At 37.0% G+C, this 20,186-nt stretch overlaps 2 protein-coding genes across 3 annotated transcripts in view; both read right to left on the bottom strand.

Annotated features, from left to right (window-relative positions):
• Positions 1–1,675: 1,675 nt before the first annotated feature.
• Positions 1,676–2,668, bottom strand: LOC135468091 (vesicle-associated membrane protein 3-like). The gene is made up of 2 exons (XM_064746188.1): positions 2,459–2,668; positions 1,676–1,828 (listed from the first exon to the last, which is right to left on the bottom strand). The coding sequence occupies exons 1-2, from the start codon at positions 2,666–2,668 to the stop codon at positions 1,676–1,678; spliced, it is 363 nt and encodes a 120-aa protein (XP_064602258.1).
• Positions 2,669–12,889: 10,221 nt separating this feature from the next.
• LOC135462165 (brain-specific angiogenesis inhibitor 1-associated protein 2-like) overlaps positions 12,890–20,186 on the bottom strand; it is a 33,106-nt gene continuing 25,809 nt past the window's right edge. Inside the window, exons 15-16 of one of the 2 annotated variants that reach the window (XM_064739542.1) lie at positions 13,203–19,940; positions 12,890–13,130 (exon numbers count right to left, since the gene is read on the bottom strand). In XM_064739542.1, the coding sequence (XP_064595612.1) occupies positions 19,856–19,940 (85 nt within the window). In that variant the 3' untranslated portion in view covers positions 12,890–13,130; positions 13,203–19,855. Of the gene's footprint in view, positions 13,131–13,202; positions 19,941–20,186 lie in introns of those variants that run through there. The other variant, XM_064739543.1, reaches the window with a different exon arrangement.

Here is a 20,186-nt window from a genome sequence, read left to right as displayed (position 1 = left end):
GATGGTTGTATCACTGATTGGTTGGTTGGTTGTATAGTTGATTAATTGGATGGTTGTATCGCTGACTGATTGACTGATTGGTTCGTTGGTTGTTGTACCACTGATTGATTGGTTGATAGATTGACAGCGATGATATTAATTGTGTATTTACATCATAATCAAGTTTTACTTCGCTGGTGTTTAACGCGGTATACCCAAGAACATTTTATTTCAACACAATGACGGTCATATATGAGTTGAGGAATTAGGAGTGCTCGAATAGCACATTCACGGTAACTGACAAACTTTCCGACATGCATATGGTGATAGAAAGTCTTGGAACCATGGTAATTAGCTATAATGGAGAATACTGTACATATGACCATCGAGGTCCATGTATACCTCTGTTATAAGACGGCGATCGGGTTTACTAACCAAACAAACCTGACAGAGCCTGAGGTGGACACTATACCACACCTGCATGTGCCGACGAGTTAAAGCTACCTATCTACTTCTTGAGCGTCAATCAGATCTCTATTTATTTATTTTTTTTTTATTTGAGTATTGTTTAACGTATCATACTAAAGAATTTTTACTTATATAACGGCGGTCATTCATTCAAATATTTATTTAAACTTCGGGATCTCTGAGTGAAGTTGTTGAAAACACTAAAATCAATGACTAAGACGGGTTTTTATAATTCTAACTGAAACTGCTTTGTTTATAGCGTCATATCCTGATGTTTATTCATTTGGTTCAAGTCCACTTAATAGCAACTTGTGCAATACGTTTATATGTAAATGTACATGTACAACTTGCAAAAATAGAGAGATATGTTCCGGTTGAACATAGATGTACATGAATAGTACTTCCGCAATGTATATAATATAGATTCTATATACGTCCGGCTTCAATAATTTGCATGAACCTAAACATTTAATTCATTTCAAACAGATGCACTTATGGACCTTATACAAAATACCGTCGATCGTTCATGTTACACAGTGGCTGTATGCATGTGGCTATGTTTATCTAAATAAAGGCCTAATGTTTAGGATTCGCGCACCTTACAGGATATACTCAATGAGCTACATTCCGCTCTATATACTTATACTAAAACCATGAGTGAAAACATATACGATTCCGCTTCTGATGAGACTTTTCAAAATAGGCCCAGTATAAATAAATAAAAGTAACACAAAATAATCATTTATAATTATGAAGTTCATATGAAAGACTTATTCTGTCCTGTACAAAATGTGTAATGTCTAACAGCACAGCTCACTGAGAATAAGGAAAATCTGGGAATTAGCTCACCGGGACTGACACATATATAATATCAAAAGGATTACACAAACAAAATCAAACTCAAATTTACAAAATGAAACAAACTCAAAGAGAATTAAGTCGATGAACTTGATGAACAATTTTCTACATGTATATAGGCATAGTAATTTATTTACTTAGTTAATTTGTGTTTTACGCCGTACTGAAGAATATTTCACTTGTATATATATATATATATATATATATATATATATATATATATATATACATATATATATATATAAAGTGCTGTCAGATTTTATTTTATATTCTTTTCGTATGAATCCTCGGAGAATAATTTACACAGAATACAATGTTATGTATACTAATCAAGTTATACAACCGAGTACAAAGAGAATTCCACTTTGATTCATACAACCCTCAGAGCTACAACCAGGATGACCACTGTGATGATAACAACGATGACGATGATGATAAACAACACTGTCAGGGCTCTGTACTTATTCCTTCGCCACCAGATCTTCCGACGTGCTCTTTTTGTCACAGTTTGAAACTGATGCGCCTGAAACCAAAATACCCATCTTACAGATCTATACACTATATAGTAAGCTGCATGAACCCTCTCCACATCAACATGAGGACAGAGCTCAGTTCAGCCCGGTTCACTCACCACTGGTTATTTTTGTCAGTGAATGTTCTGAATCAGTTGCGAAAATGCAATTCCAGTTCGAGTGCACCATGCGAAACGAGCTCAGATGAGTTGTTCTTCCCAAGGCTTTTCTGAGCACAATTTCTACAAATAAAAGAAACCGCTTCGTCCACAAACGTCAGTGTTAGTTGTATATTGTCTTTGAACACTTGCCGCTAACAAAAATCGCACCGAAGAGCGGACATTTTCAAGGTAAGGTACCAAAGCTGAGAGGTGGTCCAAAATATCTCACGACACATTTCGCATTGTGACTGTCATGGGTGTGCACACACGATTCAGAAATACATATTGGCAACTAGGTTTAGACGTTTAAGCGTTCTTTCAATGTATATAAAGTTGTTAAACATATCAGTTTTAAGCCTAAACTGTATTATGTGACCTATGTACTATGCAAACTGATATCAATAGACATCGCCGTGACCCAACTAGATGGGTGCTGGTAGGCCTATGTTACGTAAGAAAATTAAATAGGTATACATGTACCTTATCTGACAAGTCATCCGCTAGAATTTGCAAGTCTTCCAAGCGACCCTCTCTTTCCATAAGACGCTGGGTGTTAGATCTAAGGATTTCCGTTAACTCATCAACCTGGGATATCAGCTCAGGCACTCTAATTGATCCTCCATCAATGGCATCTCCCAACGCCTCATCTGTAACCCTTATATTCTCATCAACCAGCACATTGCAGGCCATTGTACATAAGCCTACGGGGTTCTGCTACCAGACGCAAATTTGTACGATATAGGTCACAATACACAGTGAATGAGAAAGACTTTTATGTCCAACAAAAATGTGTACCTATATATAGCTGCAATATTCACTTGTTTGCCTCTCCACAATGTTACTGACAGAACAAACTGAATCCTATAAGTTCATCGAATATCCGCGTTTTTCTAGTGTACCGATTCTGATAAATCTCTGTAAACTTTCATTTTCACTTTGAACGGCGAGCAAGAAGGGTGTAGTAGTTATACAGCTATAATAGCACGGTTGGGCTACCTACATCCTACCAACACATACAATGAGCCTTCTTCCTCAGTGATGTATGTATATACACGTAATTAAATTTCATGGTGGAGATACCTTCGGCCCCCTGATGCATGTTTTGGCCGTAATTCTTCTATACCCAACACATAAACTGTGGGCAAAGCTATGCCTGTTGTTCATCACATGGCCGTCCATACGGTTGACCTTTAAGTGCCTAAAATGTAATATTCATGTGTTTACTTGATTGGTGTTTTACGCCGTACTCAAGATATTTCACTTAATTATACGACCACAGCCAGTAATATGATGAGGGGAATCCGGGTAAAGCCCGGGGGAAACCCACGACCATGCACAGGCTGCTAACAGACCTTCCAATGTATGGCCTAAGAGCGCAGTGGAATAAAGTCCAGAAATGCAATAATTACATACATGCATCATGTCATAATTATTACACCGTGTGTAATATTTGCTACCCATAATATAATAATGTTACATTATAGGCGTCATTTACTACCCATAATGTAATAATATTCCATATATAGGAAGTGCTAAAGGAAGTGTTAGTAGGCCTACTCGTCAGTTTCGGGTCATGTTCGTAGCTGATGCGAATAAACAGTGATGCTGGTATTTTAACACATACATCAAATTTACTGTTTTTAAGTGTGGACATACCTTCAGTCATTCTTTCTGAATGACCCTACCCTGCACAGGTATACTTGATGAACTTCAGAGAAAATGCGTATTGTTACTGTGAACAAAGCTCCTAAGAAATATTACTATTAAATTCTTGTGAGGAGCTATATATTACTGCGACTACCGCAACGTCAACCTACTGTGTGAGGACCCACATTCTGGAGGAACTATGTTAAAAACATCAGTCCTTTCTCAAAGGAATGAGTTTATCTGTACCTTCCCGTCACGCCGATAGCCCTCAGCTTTACTGGATGGTATAAATCCCCATACAAAGCTTGCTTCATGGTGGGGTCAAGCAGTGGTATTACCGAACTTGCATCTGCTCTCTTAACATCTGCACTGCAAGAGGTGCAGTCATTTTGGAATGTGCTGCTGTGCAATTGAAAAGAATTCAGGCGTCAAATGCATTTTGATTCCGGAAAACTCCAAAAGTCTCAATGAATAACTAGAAGCTCAAATACACGCACCATATGAGGACATATCCACTTGGGATTTCTCTACTCTCTAGACTATTGTTAGCCACAAACACTTAATTTATAGCATTTCATCACTATTTTTCCAGTGTTTAACAAAACGGGTCACCTCTATATGAACGTCAGAGGCAACAAAGTCTTGCATGAATTTCTTATCAATAACATCAATGTGAAATTCGGGAAACCATATGCCATTAATGCATAGATATTAGTATTCTGATAGGCACAAACTGTGCTGACCTATATACTTGTTCACTATGTGCAGAAATTACAAAGTACACTCAAAAACACTTCGAAAGTCTTGTGTCATATTTGAACAACTCTATCTTGGGTTGAATTAACACAAGATCTTGTTTGTGTTTAATCATTTTGTAACACAAACATGCATACTTCTCATTTAATCCAATTTTTCTAACCATTCCAATCCTAAAATCTGTAATATCGAGTCAAAAATCTCATTATTCTCGAGCTCTCTATATAAAAGCAACTGCAGCAGAGAACTGGAATTCATTCTCAATTGCATGAATCTCTTATATGCATTAAACACTACATGTACATGTAGATATGTGGTAATGTAAATTTTTGCTGACTTTAGACCGCCAGATGTGAACTACACAAACATGTGTACTTCACATTTATTAAACACATGTTTATGTTGGGGTAATATATTTCTGTGTTGAATGAAACCGTATACAGTAATGGCTGTCAAAGATATATTTCCACCTTTGCTGGTGTTAAAGGGAACCACAAACTCTCCAGATGCATCGTGCATATTTTCTGGACTTGTAGGCCTATCTGTACAAAGACCAAAACGGTTCCTGTCGCGCCGATTTTACGACAAGAGGGATAGTTTTCAATTTTTGTATCGTAAGGTATCCTTATTTTGATGTCCATAGACCGAAGGGCCCTACATATGGTTTGTACATATTTCACCTTATTGTATTTCTTAGATCTTCTGTGTTATGTCACAATTTTAATCAACGTCACAAGTCACGGGTGTGTCAACCGCCTTCACTCCAAGTTTACTTAGTTTTTTTAGAGTATAATTCTCTTATAAGTAAATATGAACAGTATAAAGAATCTCCGGCAGAATTTCTGGCAGAATCTCTGGTACACTTTGTGTTGAATTAGATCGCCACTCTGGATATCAGAACAGTTGCAATCAAAGCGCAACTGAGATACATATTTGGATTATCCACAACTTATAAACTAGCATCGATTTGAATACTGATTTCACTGATTCCCCTAGAAGTCCGATGAAAACTGTTGACTGCTTCTATTATATGAATCCGACTTAATTTCGTATTTGATATACTTTCTTAGTTCTTTGGTGGTTTTTGTTGAATGTTTTGAAATTAGCCTTCCGATAAATGACATGGAACGTTCATTTTGGTTGACGCTGGTATATACTAATGTCTGTTTTGACGTCTAGACAAGCATATAACAAAGGTTACAACACCTCCTCCATTCTAACCATTCCAATCCTAAAACCTGTAGTATCAAGTCAAAAGTCTCATTGTTCTGGAGCTCGATATATAAAAGCAGCTGCAGCAGAGAACTGGAATTCATTCTCCATTGCATGAGTGGGCTCCTATATGCACTACATGCACATGTAGATATTTATGTTAATTTTTGCTGACTTTAGACCGCCAGATGTTGTGAACTTATTTCTAGAGCCGCACAATTTTCAGATGAAGGGAAGACCACGTACAGTGATCATGCTTATTAAATTTCAAAGCAATCACTTAGGCGGTTCTGGAAAAGAAGTTGATTTAAGTACGGATAAGTCAGTATGTCTCCAGCATGGAGTACATAACTATGTCAGAGGTGTGTAAAAGTTTTATATACCAACAAGGGGATTTGGTAACAACCAGTATAGGCCTAAACGAAAAAAAATCTGTAACGTGTTTGTTTTGTTTTTTATTTATAAAACACGGCAACCCTCGGTGTATTATGCAAGGTATAAAGTAGGCCTATGTGCGATATCAGCCGCTTTGCTGATTGTGAACATCCATGTATTCTCATTTTATATGGGCACCGGCCCGGATAGCACAGTTGGTAGAGCGTCCTCTTCGGGACCGGTAGATCCAGGATCAATCCTTGATCGAGTCACACCTAAGACTTTAAAAGAGGAAGTTGTAACTTCCTCGCTTGGCGTTCAGCATGAAGGGGATAGTGCAACGACTGGTTGACCCGTATCAGTATAATGGCTCGAGCGGGGCGGCTTACTTGCCTTCGGTAAGTCGTCTCAGTGAAGCAGCACTAAATAAAAGAGCGGTGGAAATCCGTCCTGCTACAAGGAGGCAAGTTACACGTACATGCACCCTAAAGATTCCTTCGTCGTCATATGACTGAAAAATTGTTGAGTACGACGTTAAACCCAAGCACTCACTCACTCACTCATTTTATATGGCTGATCATAGCTTCGCGCGAGGACATCAGTGGTGAGGCTAAAACCGTGCAAGCGAGCCTACGTGCGTCGCACAGACTTCAAAGGTCAACCTTTTCTAATTGTGGCAGCGATGTAAAGCGGGTGTAGTGAGCGGTACATGTGCTGTAGAAGGAGTGTGATTGCGAGCCTCTACAAGTTTCAGTGGATTTGAACAAATTTGTAGTTCCATCACACTTTGTAGCTCCATCAGATATGCACATTCATATTAAATTGCAAGGCAATCGAATAAGTGGAAGAAAACCTTTCAGATTTTCTTATATGTCCAATATGGCGGCTAAGTAGGTTAGGCGTTTGTATCGTCTTACAGGTCATAGGCTAATGTAGCCCAACTACGGAGTCCCTAGGCGGACATTTCATCCTAGTAGACTTTTGAGCCGTAGGAAAACAAGACAAAGCCGAGTAAATGTTATAACGATATCGTCTAAGGATCATATGAATGACATGGGAAGACACCCATAGTTTGGTAGTTTGAACAAGAACACAGTTAGTGTGCATAATCTGCCACGTCGAATATGAGATGGTGCCTGCATATGAACTGTAAAGTACATATACATGCACATATAGTAAATGCATGGCGAGTGTAGTTGAGAGACCTAGTACATAATGTTCGCGGATACATAGCGATCACTGAAGATCACAGCCGTCTCAAAGTAAAACGACGCTAAACTTGGCAGCCTATGTAAGCCGAGTTCTCATGTTTTACACAAGATTTATGTGGTTTCGTTTTCATTATACAGCTGGGAATGTCTTTTAAAGGCTTAGAGGAATTTGCCACTCGTATTATATACACGCATAATTGCATGTCAGTTCATACCTCTGTGCTTTTTCTGTTGCACACTACCTATATAAAGCGGAAATATGGGACTGAATTATATATGGTAAACCTGCCAGTCATGTACACCTGGTATATAGGCCTTCGGGCTGGGTGACATCTTGAGTATGCACATACGTGCCCAGAAATGCTATAGTCTGTACTGAGCAGCGTACCTGTATAACGCGGCCATGGCCCAACATGCAGTTATGACAAATGATTCAGACCTTGTCTTACACAAAATCATACTTCTGGACGACGAGGTACATGAACTCACTGAGCTGTCTAAAGAAAACATCGAGAAAGTTCAGCAGAGAGGACACAAACTAGAGGCACTCCAAGAGAAATCGGAATATCTACTCGCCAAGGTATGGCTCCGTTTACATATGCACGTACGAAAAAGTACAGCGTATCTTAGTCTGATGTGATCAAGAATATATTACTGGTACATGTACGTATATGGCAGTGGTCAAATCTATAGGTAGAAGAGAAACTCGAAGGAAACGACCACACTTCCTAAAGTGTGCATATCTAGGAAGTGTCTAAACCTGTGTATTGTATAAAACTGCAGGTGAAAACGTAGGAGCAGGAGCACTCGACATTGCTAGTCAAGAATTCCGGTGGTCCTCGTGGAAAGGACACGTTAGAGCCATGCGCCATCAAGAGTCCCGCACTGACATGTTGTCAAAACTTTTCACAAGAATGGTCCTATCTATTCACCATTTGATGAGAACACTCTGACGAGTATCTAGCATTAAGAAAAATCCACGCATGGTGGAGGCAGTGAAAATCATTATTGTCTACTTCCAAAAGAGTGTACGTAATTCAGATATTGTATGTGGCAGTTTTATTTGGGTGGGGGTGACCGTTTATTTGTACAGTGATGAATGAGATTTCGTCGATAAAAAAACATATCCTGAGTGTTGTGTAGGCTATAGATGGTGTCGAGTTCATTCAGACACACGCATAAGTACATATACAGAGAGGGAGACGGCTCTGTAACTAACCAGTAAGAACGCTTAGTGCCCGGGGCAGAAGTGACGTTGCCGACGCCCAGCTCTTTACCTCTCATACCAACATGTGTGCGATTGAATCATTACTATGCACACAATGTAACGGTGAAATGAAGAATTGTCGTATCATGCAAGTTTGTCAGGTTTAAATAATAGGGTTTACGCTTGAAATGAAACCTAATGAAATCACATTGCTGTGACAAACTAACAAACTGTTTCGGCTGGGATCGAGTATACATCACACTAGTTTTGGTTATAGATTTATGAATAGCAAGATTATATTTTAATATTTATTAGGTTATTCTAAGATGAACAGCCGTATCATATTTATGTGTTTGCTTGTGTGTTGTTTAACGCTGTATATATTCAAAAAATGAATGAATGAATGGATGAATGAATATGGCTTAACGCCACATCGGCAATATTTCAGCCATATCGTGGCGAGAACAAGGTGAAAAAGTGAGACCGTTAAGGTTTTCGATATGATAATATGAACACCAAAAGTAAAACAAAAAGTAGACATGTTTAAAATCGTATAAAAGAAAAATAAGAGTTAAAACTCGAAAACCAGGGTTATAGTACACGTATAAATATATATGTATATAACTGTTTATCTATAGATATTTATGACAATTAAAATTTATATTTTATGATATAGGCCAATGGCCTTCAAATAATTTATGATCACATCGCCAGCGATGCTATCAAATAAATCGTATATAGAGGTGACCGTGTAGAACCTTTGCCGAACATGAGCAAAGTCTACACAGTCAACCAAGATATGTTTGATGTATTCAAAAATGTTTCACCAACGAATGACTGCAGTTTAAGGGAGGAAACCGTTCTATAAGTACTAGTAAATATAGAAATGACTAATATGCACATATGACTAATATGCGTATATGTTGTTTTTTATAAGCATAATCTTTTTATTAAGCGGATATCGATTGGCGTTTATAGCTATACCACTCTACAACATACCCTACACATGGCGATGAAAGCCGTTTGTCCGCTAAGATTCGTTCTGCTAAAAAAAACTGTACACACACTTAAAATGGTACATGTTTTTGGTCCCATGATCAATGACAATGATCTCCTGTCAGAGTGGCTTCCGGAGTAAAAATATGTCCTACATGTACATAAGATGTATATCGGTAAATGTGTGCGATTTAAGTATGTACGCCTATGCTTGAGGTTTTACGTCGCACTAGGCAATTTTTCACTCCTATGTCGACTAGGAATCATTAGATGCTACCAAGCGCGACTTAGATAGTTATATTAGTGTTCGACCTTACTAGAATTTGATGTTATGCCTAGAATATCCACTATATTTCTGCATCACTGAAAACTGTTTCTCCCTTACATGATACCAGCGTTTTTTGTCTAAATACATTAACTTCTTACATATTCCTCTGGAACTGGCGTTATAGAATGTTTTGGCTATGGGTCCTAAAAATGGACTGGGAATGCCACCTCATGAGTAGTATAGGCCCACCTATAGGTCTGACATGAGGTTAGATTTGTAAGTATGTGGAGGGTTAGTGGGGTACACGGGTAATACCGTTACACTCCAAACAAATAAATAAAAAAACACAGTTATCATAGAGGTAATTCATAAATCTATTTTGCCTTAAATGTGTATTTAATTGCAAGTGTAGACATGATGATAGCAATGTTCAGTCTGGTGATTTATCAGCAGGATACAATTTAGTTCCTTTTTTTTCTCAGTTATTTCGTTCCCAGCATCTTGGAGATTCGTCTTGGAAATGGTCCACAGGGTTATTATTCCAGCTTACAACGCTGGATTATTGCTCTAGCTTGAAATCGTCCACTTCGTTATTGCCCCTAACGTGGAAATTATTCACGGGGTTATTGCTCTAGCTTGGAATTAGTCCACGAGATTATTGCTCTAGCTTGAAATCGTTCACGGGGTTATTGCCCTAGCTTTGAAAATTATTCACGGGGTTATTTCATTAGCTTGGAAATCGTCCACAGGGTTTTGCTGTAGCTTGGAAATCGTTCATTCCATAGATCATTTGACACATGTATATTATTACATAACACACACACACACACACACACATATATATAAATATATATATATATATATATATATATATATATATATATATATATATATACTTTTATTCTTCAGTACGGTGTAAAACACCAATCAAATCAACTATTGATATTTCAGACCACGGAATACCGGAAACAATCTAACAAGCTGAGGAAACAAAAAAGATGGCAGTCAGTGCGGGGATGTCTCTGCAAACTGGCTGTGGTTGTAGTTCCAACAATTGTAGTGCTGGTGGCAATTGTGGTTCATAGTGATGGTGCTAAAAACAAGCAGACGTCCTAGCACAAAGGTGACTTCCGAAAGAGACTAGAGCAATGGATGAGAACAGACTAGTGAGCTACGAACTCCAGTGTTCACAATGTCCTCTGAGCAATACAAGTGGGACAGGTATTGCTATGATGTTTGATAGACTTCTGTGCTGACGTGTGCTGATGGTGTAATAAATAATATTGAGCCATATTGAATATACAGATACATATGCAAGGGAATGTATAACTGTTTACCATTCCAAGTTTCGTGTGCAGGACAGATATCTCTCAACAGTAGATTTATGTGTCGTAACACCTTATCACATCCCATGATCATATAAGGGACAATTACAGGAACCTGATACCAGTTCAAGCTTAGACCTGACTACCCTAATTCTTCTAAAATTTGGGACAGCTGTTAGTAGTGTTGGAAGTAAAATATTACATTTCTTTACCAGCCCTGTGGAAAGTAAAGATAAGAGTATGTCTTCCAATAGATGGTCTAACCACTAGAGAAAAAAAGAAACTCAATATTTCTGCTAGAACTACATATATATTAAAATGAACAGACCAGGTCTTCGAAATTTTAGAAGAATTAAGGTAAGACAAGTTGTCCAGGCATCACACCATTCACCTTCTTTGCCCTGACCAATCACATTATCGTGATACTGGCCTGATCAATCACATTATCCTGACACTGACCTGACCAACCACTTAATCTGGATATCGACCTGATCAATCACTTAATCTAGACATTGACCTGATCAATAACATCATCCTGATCAATCACATTATCCTGATCGATAACATCATCCTGACATTGACCTGACAAATTCCATTATCCTGACTTTGACCTGATCAATCCCATTATCCTGATCAATTACATTATCTTGACATTGTCCTGATTAATCACATTATCCTGACATTGACCTGATCAATTACATTACCTTGATAATGTCCTGGTTAATCACATTGCACTGACATTGACCTGAACAATCACTTAAGCTGAATATTGACCTAATCAATCACTTAATCCGGACATTGACCTGATCAATCCCATTATCCTGACATTGACCCGATCAATCCCATTATCCTGATCAATTTCATTATCTTGACATTGTCCTGATTAATCACATTATCCTGACCTTGACCTCATCAATGACAATCTGGATATCAACCTGATCAATAACTTAGTCTGGGCATTGACCTGATCAGTCACATTACTCTGACATTGTCCTGATCAATCACATTATTCTGACATTGACCTGATCAGTCACATTATCCTGATCAATCACTTAATCCCGACATTGACCTGATCAGTCACATGACGCTGACATTGATTTGATCAATCACCTTGTTCTGACATTGATCTGATCAATCACATTATCCTGACATTGACCTGATCAATTACATTACCTTGATAATGTCCTGGTTAATCACATTGCACTGACATTGACCTGACCAATCACTTAAACTGAATATTGACCTGATCAATCACTTAATCCAGACATTGACCTGATCAATCACAATATCCTGACATTGACCTGATCAATCACTTAATCCAGACAATGGCATATTAATCACATTATTATGAGTACAGTGTCACAGAGTGGACGTCTGACACCATGTGTACATAATAAATCACATTTTCCCCCCCGACACCAGACCAAGGTGTCAGATAATGCCGTCCAAATGACCACACAATCCTGACATTACATCATCCTGATCTAGGTGGCAGATAATGCCGACACCTTACAAAGTGGCCAGACCATCCTGACCTCACATCACGTTACATCATCCTGATCAAGGTGTCAGATAATGAAAAAAACTGACCAACTGGCCACATCATCCTGACATCACATCACATCATCTTGATCAAGATGTCAGATAACGCAAACACTTTACCAGCTGGACACACCATCCTGACATCACATCACATCATCCTGATCAAGATGTCAGATAACGTAAACACCTTACCAACTGGACACACCATCCTGACATCACATCACATCATCCTGATCAAGGTGTCAGACAATGCAAACACCTTACCAATTGGACACACCATCCTGACATCACATCACATCATCCTGATCAAGGTGTCAGATAATGCAAACACCTTACCAATTGGACACACCATCCTGACATCACATCACATCATCCTCATCAAGGTGTCAGATAATGCAAACACCTTACCAATTGGACACAACATCCTGACATCACATCATCCTCATCAAGGTGTCAGATAATGCAAATACCTTACCAATTGGACACACCATCCTGACATCACATCACATCATCCTCATCAAGATGTCAGATAATGCCGACACCTACCAACAGCCCCGACTATCCTGACATCACATCATATCATCCTCATCAAGGTGTCAGATAATGCAAACACCTTACCAACAGCCCCGACTATCCTGACATCACATCACATCATCCTCATCAAGGTGTCAGATAATGCAAACACCTTACCAACAGCCCCGACTATCCTGACATCACGTCACATCATCCTGATCAAGGAGTCAATGCTGACAATACATCAAATCATCTAAGTCTGTTAACTACAGACTTTATAGTTTGTTACTGTTGACATCTAAATATACATTATGAAATTACTAGAGAATTCATCAGAAATCCACCAGATGATGGAAATTATCTCAGATTGGCATACATATATATACACAACACTGTGAATTTGACGTACACCATCACAATGTGTCTAATCAACAATGTAATTAATCAACCTTTTCGCATTTGAAAGACCAACTTTCGGTGCAATTTCCGCACATTTATAATTGATTTTGGAGACAGAACTACATTGGTTGGATTGGCCGATGTCAGGGCTTCACAAGCACAATTTTATCAGTCTACACAAACTAAAGCCCTTCCAATATGTCTACAAGAACATCTTGCAAACATGCGAAAAGTTTAAAGAATTACAGTAATTAATGGAGACAAGAATCATATCAGATGAAGTTTAACTGACAAATATATTTATTAATAGAAACTCACATGGTGGTATGAAGTCACAACTTTATAACACTAACCTGGCATAGACTTTGTGCTTTGTCTGTACATATATTTATTCGGTGTTTTATTTGACACTTATAATATCCTGGTTGTACCTGACTGGAATGCCTCTGGTCAGAAAATCATCTGGAACTTTTCCAATAAAGATGCTGAGCTTAACCATTTTAATCACAAGAAAAATTCATCCATTTCATACAGAATGTGACTGACAATAACAAAACTACAGTCAAAGTTGCCAATAAACCAAAATGTTGAAACAACCAAGACATAAAAGTGTTGTATACTTTCTTTAGATGTTTGCTAACATTTCATATCTCCCCAAATATATGGAGAAAAATGGCATACAAGTTTGAAGTGGCATTTAGGAGCTGTTCCATGAACTAAGTTAATAACACTTTACTTTTGGATAACACACTTCTCAATTTATTCCTGCGGGTGTTTCAATATTACATCTAACATCCCTTTCAAGCCACTTATCAATCGTTTGAAAACAGACACAAGAATCTACAGGTGCATTAAAACGTCACCAACAATAAATGAAGGAATAAGCCATCCAACACAATGCATCACCTTAAATCCTCAACCAACAGGTCCAGTACATATAAATTTAGATGCTAAAAAAAAATGAAAGCATAATTCATAAGATGAGCGAAAATGTATCATTCAGGTAAGGGTACAGAATTATATAATAAACTGTTGACATTAGCTAGTAGGTATTCCTCCACTTTGCCATATCATGCATTATGTGGTTGAATCTGTTGAAGATTTAGGGTAACTTAGTTAGAAGATCCATAACCCGGTAAAATTTATAAGCCTATAGATTTCCGCAGTTTCAAATTCCTAATACAAAGAACTCGCCTTAACTGACAAATGACACTGCAATCAAAGGAAAAATATCAAACTGGTAATTCTCTGAAAATTCTTATTATCTATTGCCTCAGTTGATGATGTTCCCAAGCACTGGAAAACACTCACTGTAAATGACAAAAAAAAAACAACTGCCTACATTAGACTATTTTCAGATGCAAATAAATGCAATAAAAGTTTCCTTTTGGTCTTGAAGCTTACATTTTATCCATATCACCTTACCTTCCAAACAAACCTCAAAACACCTTTCCTAAGATCAACAAAGAATCTGGAAACCTGAATAACTTCCCCAAAGACAAAATTTTAGGTCATTTCATACAGAAGTGTAGACTGCTTCTGCCTTATGGAGAAAGTCACTTTAAGGTTCTATACCATGAAGCCTTATTATAAGAGGAAACTTTCCAGCACAAGAGAATATTGGCTGGACACAGGTGCAATGTATGTTGTGGTTTATCTTTAAAATCGTCTATCTAAAGAAACACACAATTTCAGTTCACCAGTTTAATAACAATCTACCCAAAAAAATTATCAAATTAAGTTTGAGGTTGACACACCAAATACATGTAACACAGTTAAAAAAGTATTCATTACACCATATCAATGTCTTCCTAAACTAACTAAAGACATAAATTACCAAATTTTTAATTTCTAATGTAACTCAGTCATATGTATCACTGTAAAGTGTCAGTTTATCATAATGGAAATACCTTTAGGCATGTTTGGCCAAATTCGCACTTCAAGAAATATATTTCAGGCCTTTAGTTTTATGAATACAATAAATGTTCCCAATGAAACTGGTACAAGGCATCGTGTCAGTATGACCTCTGCTAGCAAACGGAAGTTTGCTTCTTTGACAAAAAAATGAACTGTAATTTCAATAATGCTGAAAATGTGCTGCACAACAGTATGGTTTTGTAACCACGGAGACCATAACACATTCTGCAAAATGTAACAAAAACTTGGAATTACAACTACATAAATGTGAGGCTAGCAATGCAGGAGATGGTCATCATAAAGTCTACACTATTCTTAACCATACACCTGACTCAGTAAAGCAGAACCATGGTATACGTGTATAAAAGGCCTTGGTACCAACAACATACAAAACACTTTCATTACTGAGCTGCAGCCACAGTACATCCTGCCCAAGTGTAATCTGCATTATCTCACTGACTGTGTTTGTCCCAAAGTTTGGTATGTAAAAATCCAAATAAAATAAAGCAAATAAAGGCTTTAAAGTAGTATTTTTGATGCCAACCCTCAAGTTTCTTATGATGAGAAATGAATTGAATTTCACAAAAAGTGGCCCTATAAAGTGAATGAATCAATCAGAAAGAAGCAAAATGTGTCAAATGAAAAATGTAAAAAAATCAGACAGAACCTCCTTCATTTTCTCATTGGATCAAAATTTGAAGACAGATTTTGTTCTGTTACTTTATACTATCCTCATGTATGATTATAATTTGCCTAGAAATAACCAGTTTTTAGTGATAGTTCGACACCTTCTGGAATGCAAGGTCACTGTAGAGAAAACACAATATGGGCACCTATGATCGACTATGCTTGTTCTTTGTAGTCCGTATTCCATCTCAAAACATTCCTTGTGACAGTATGGCTATATAGGATGAGTAACCCTCATCATAAGATATCTCCAACATAAAGCATAAAGGAACAATGTAACTATTTGTGAGCTCCGGCTTTAACTTAAGCCCCTTAAAAATTGACCTTAATGACGAATCTACTTTCCTGACTTACAAAGAATGGGCTAAAAAAATTAGAATGTGTGTTTGTGTGAAGGTCACAGAATGGTTGTAGGACAACTGTGGGAAGGTCACTGTACATAATAGTATTAACATCATATATGTATGATCTTATCAGATATAATTCGATCAACGTTTGCAAAATGTATTTTATTTATTTGACTGGTATTTTACTCCGTTCCAGAATATTTCACTTACTTGTTTGTACATTAGCTTACAAACTGAAACATAATCAGCAGTGTCTTAAATTCCTATGCTGTGTGGCATATACATTTGGTAAAGTTGTCAGAGGTGAAGACACCTATTGCTGTTCACAAAAAACAAATGTTAGCTCAAGAGAATTCTTAAAACCTCATCACTTATAGACTTTAATGCTTGTGAACTGTTTCTAAACATTTTTAAGACTGATTGCCTCAGTCCTAAGTGCAAATATGGATCAACTTACAGAAATATCATGTGTTATATATGGCAGGCGGAGTGAATTCCAACCTGTCAAACCTGTCTTCAATACAGATATATTGCGAGTATAGTTTTCATGAAGTTGGAAGTTTAAAGAAAATAAAAGACGTGACTAGCCATTTCAGTAATACTTTCTATCTACAAATGTCACAGATCAAATGATATGTAAAATCTCTGGTGCATAGGTCACAGTGTCAGATTCTAATAGAAATATCATAAATTACAAGTACCATATGCAAATATGTATAGCTGAGTATCATTATATACCTGTAAATTGGTTTATAAATTACATCTATTTTAATGGAACAAAAACGACTGTTTACATAAGTATATAAATATATGCATGTATGTATTTAGAAAAATGTAGGTAATTGGTATACATTATTTGACCAGGTATGAAAATGGACAAGTTTCGATATAAGATTGATAAAGAAAAGGACCACTGAAAATATTTGTACAAGATATGCAAAATATACATCATATCACAATGTTCAATGTGTGCAAGGGTAAACTGTTGAAAATGAGGCAAGATCAAATTATTCATAACTGATGCACACTTCCTTTTTTCCCCTGCTTAATGTCTTTACAACAAACAAGGCTGTTGGATTAGTCATCTGGTAATATAGCACTAATGACTTACCTAATATAGACAGTAACATACATGTAGCTTTTTAAACAGGACACTGGAAAAACACCTCCAGGGCATGTTTATATGAGTACTCTCTCTTAACACTGTGCATGAAAATGTGAAGTGCATTTACAGTTGACTGTGCCTCCAACTCAATGATACACGATAACAATGAAATTTAGATTTGTAAATTACTTGCTTTTCTTTTTTTTAATTTAAGTTTCATCAAGCTGGCAGTGCCATTTCTACCAGAAATATATCCACATGAGGCTAGATATCACAGAGGGTAATCTGCAGTTGCTGTGAATCCACATGATTGATATGCAGTTGCGGTGAATCCACATGATTGATATGCAGTTGCTGTGAATCCATATGATTGATATGCAGTTGCTGTGAATCCGCAGGTTTGATATGCAGTTGCTGTGAATCCACGTTTGATATGCAGTTGCTGTGAATCCACATGATTGATATGCAGTTGCTGTGAATCCACATGACTGATATGCAGTTGCTGTGAATCCACGTTTGATATGCAGTTGCTGTGAATCCACATGTTTGATATGCAGTTGCTGTGAATCCACATGTTTGATATGCAGTTGCTGTGAATCCACACGATTGATATGCAGTTGCTGTGAATCCACGTTTGACATGCAGTTGCTGTGAATCCGCAGGTTTGATATGCAGTTGCTGTGAATCCACATGTTTGATATACAGTTGCTATGAATCTACATGTTTGATTTGCCAAGCTGAAGAGGTCACATATTGAAAAAAAAAAAGTAAAATATACAATTATTGATTTACTGTTTAGATAATACCACTCACACATATACAACAGGTGTAAGAAAAACTAATAAGTTTTAAAAAATTAGAACAGTTCTCACATGCCAAAGTTTTTGGTAGGAATGTACATCTATATAGATAAAATACCATATACGTTATATGCCTTAGTTATAGACAGTCACATGAAATACATTTCACAAAATTATATGTATACATTTAAACTACGATGTATTGGTTGAAGTTCATATTTAACACAACATATCTGCAATGTACACCTTAATCATAATTATACACACAAGATCACACTGGCAACATCAGGTCTTTTCAAACACAATAATTATAGTATTCAAAATACCAATAATATACAAGTCATCCAAATGGCCATGGCTAAGAATTCCAGGCCGGGGGTAGAGCATATTTGAGGCAGGGGTGAAATTTGGCATATGCTGGATATACAGGTGACTACTGCATGAAGACTGGATCACAATGAAGATTGTACATACACAGTGGTATACATGTGCAGCTGCCAGGGTCATCTAGATTCAGGTATGATGTAACAAAAACAAAATTCATGCATTTACAGCAGGAATTCACTATACAGTTACAGACAGATATGCACACTGTTAACATATATAAATACACAGATTTGTGAGTTGTGGCAAATACAGCTTTTGTGATATCTTTCCTGGTGCTACACCTCATATTGGATCCTATGCCACTTTAGGGCTTGGTGTATCTAATCTTAAAGGGGCATCTCAGCACAGTTTTTCACACTGTAGGCAAAAGCAATTTTATTTTACGGGCTAGCCAACACTAAATAAATCCAAAAAGGGAATAAAGATGAAATGCAAAATCCATTTTAAATAGTCTGATGTTTTTTTTTATGATTTCCCTCTTTTTCAAGGCTTTCCAGTCATGTTAATGTATCTTAAGGGCAAAAATTGCCAAAGATAGAACACACGTTCCACAATTTAGATAATTTTTAAATTTTTCTTTTAAACCCTCCAAAAACACTGAAAAAATATTTACTCCGCCCGTAAAAGAACAATTCAAACTTGGCCTTCACTACAGTCTTAAATATTTGGCTTAGCCCCTACTCCACTGCTTAATTAAATAATAACAAAAATTTACTACACACAAATGTACTGGCACATTCAACTTCTGAACTGAGTTGAATTGCTGGGTTCTGGCTTAAATCTTTAAAGACAAAATGTAACTTCATATCAGCAACACAAAATCAGTTTAAATAACCAGGAATACAAACTCTTTATAGCAGTTCTTTTAAGCGCAAATAGATTGCATTTTCAGAGGCAAATAAATGCCACAAATTATTCCTGAAACTAAGGATACCATTCCATCTTGCAAAAAAATCTCAAAACAATATTCAAAGATGAACAGAACTTTCAGAATCAGGGGACATGTTCAACCTAGTAATGGATCGACTTTCAGGCCCTTTATCGTATCCACTGACAGGAACGCCACTGAAGATTCCACAATCAAGTTGATAAGCTATTACATTTAAGGATTAATGTATATAATGGGATGGGATGTCTGACAGGCAAATTTACTCATTAAATCATCAAGTGTGCCGTGATCTCATCAAATTCTTGGGGCAGATCTGTCATTTGTTACTGTACTCCTTAAGCGAACTCCTGCCAACATCAAGTTCTTGCTGTTCGAGTGCCTGAAAAATAATTTTCAGAGGTGCTTAGCAAGTTCCATTTTCCCACAAAAATCTAGGCAGTGATGACTTTGATATGTCTTATTTTTTATTACAATAATTTACAATAAAAATATGTATTAACTCATTTAAACGTGATAATATTTAAAAAAAAAACAGTACTAAAACGCCGTAATATTTCCAGCAAGCAGGAAGGCAGTGAAATGGATCATGGCCCAGTAAAATCTCCATGCTGCTTTCCACGTGATA

The sequence above is a fragment of the Liolophura sinensis genome, chromosome 1, assembly GCF_032854445.1.
Source record: "Liolophura sinensis isolate JHLJ2023 chromosome 1, CUHK_Ljap_v2, whole genome shotgun sequence".
NCBI classification, from domain to species: Eukaryota; Metazoa; Mollusca; class Polyplacophora; order Chitonida; family Chitonidae; genus Liolophura; species Liolophura sinensis.
Note: the sequence above shows the minus strand (reverse complement) of the source record. Positions and strands in the feature narration are given on the sequence as shown.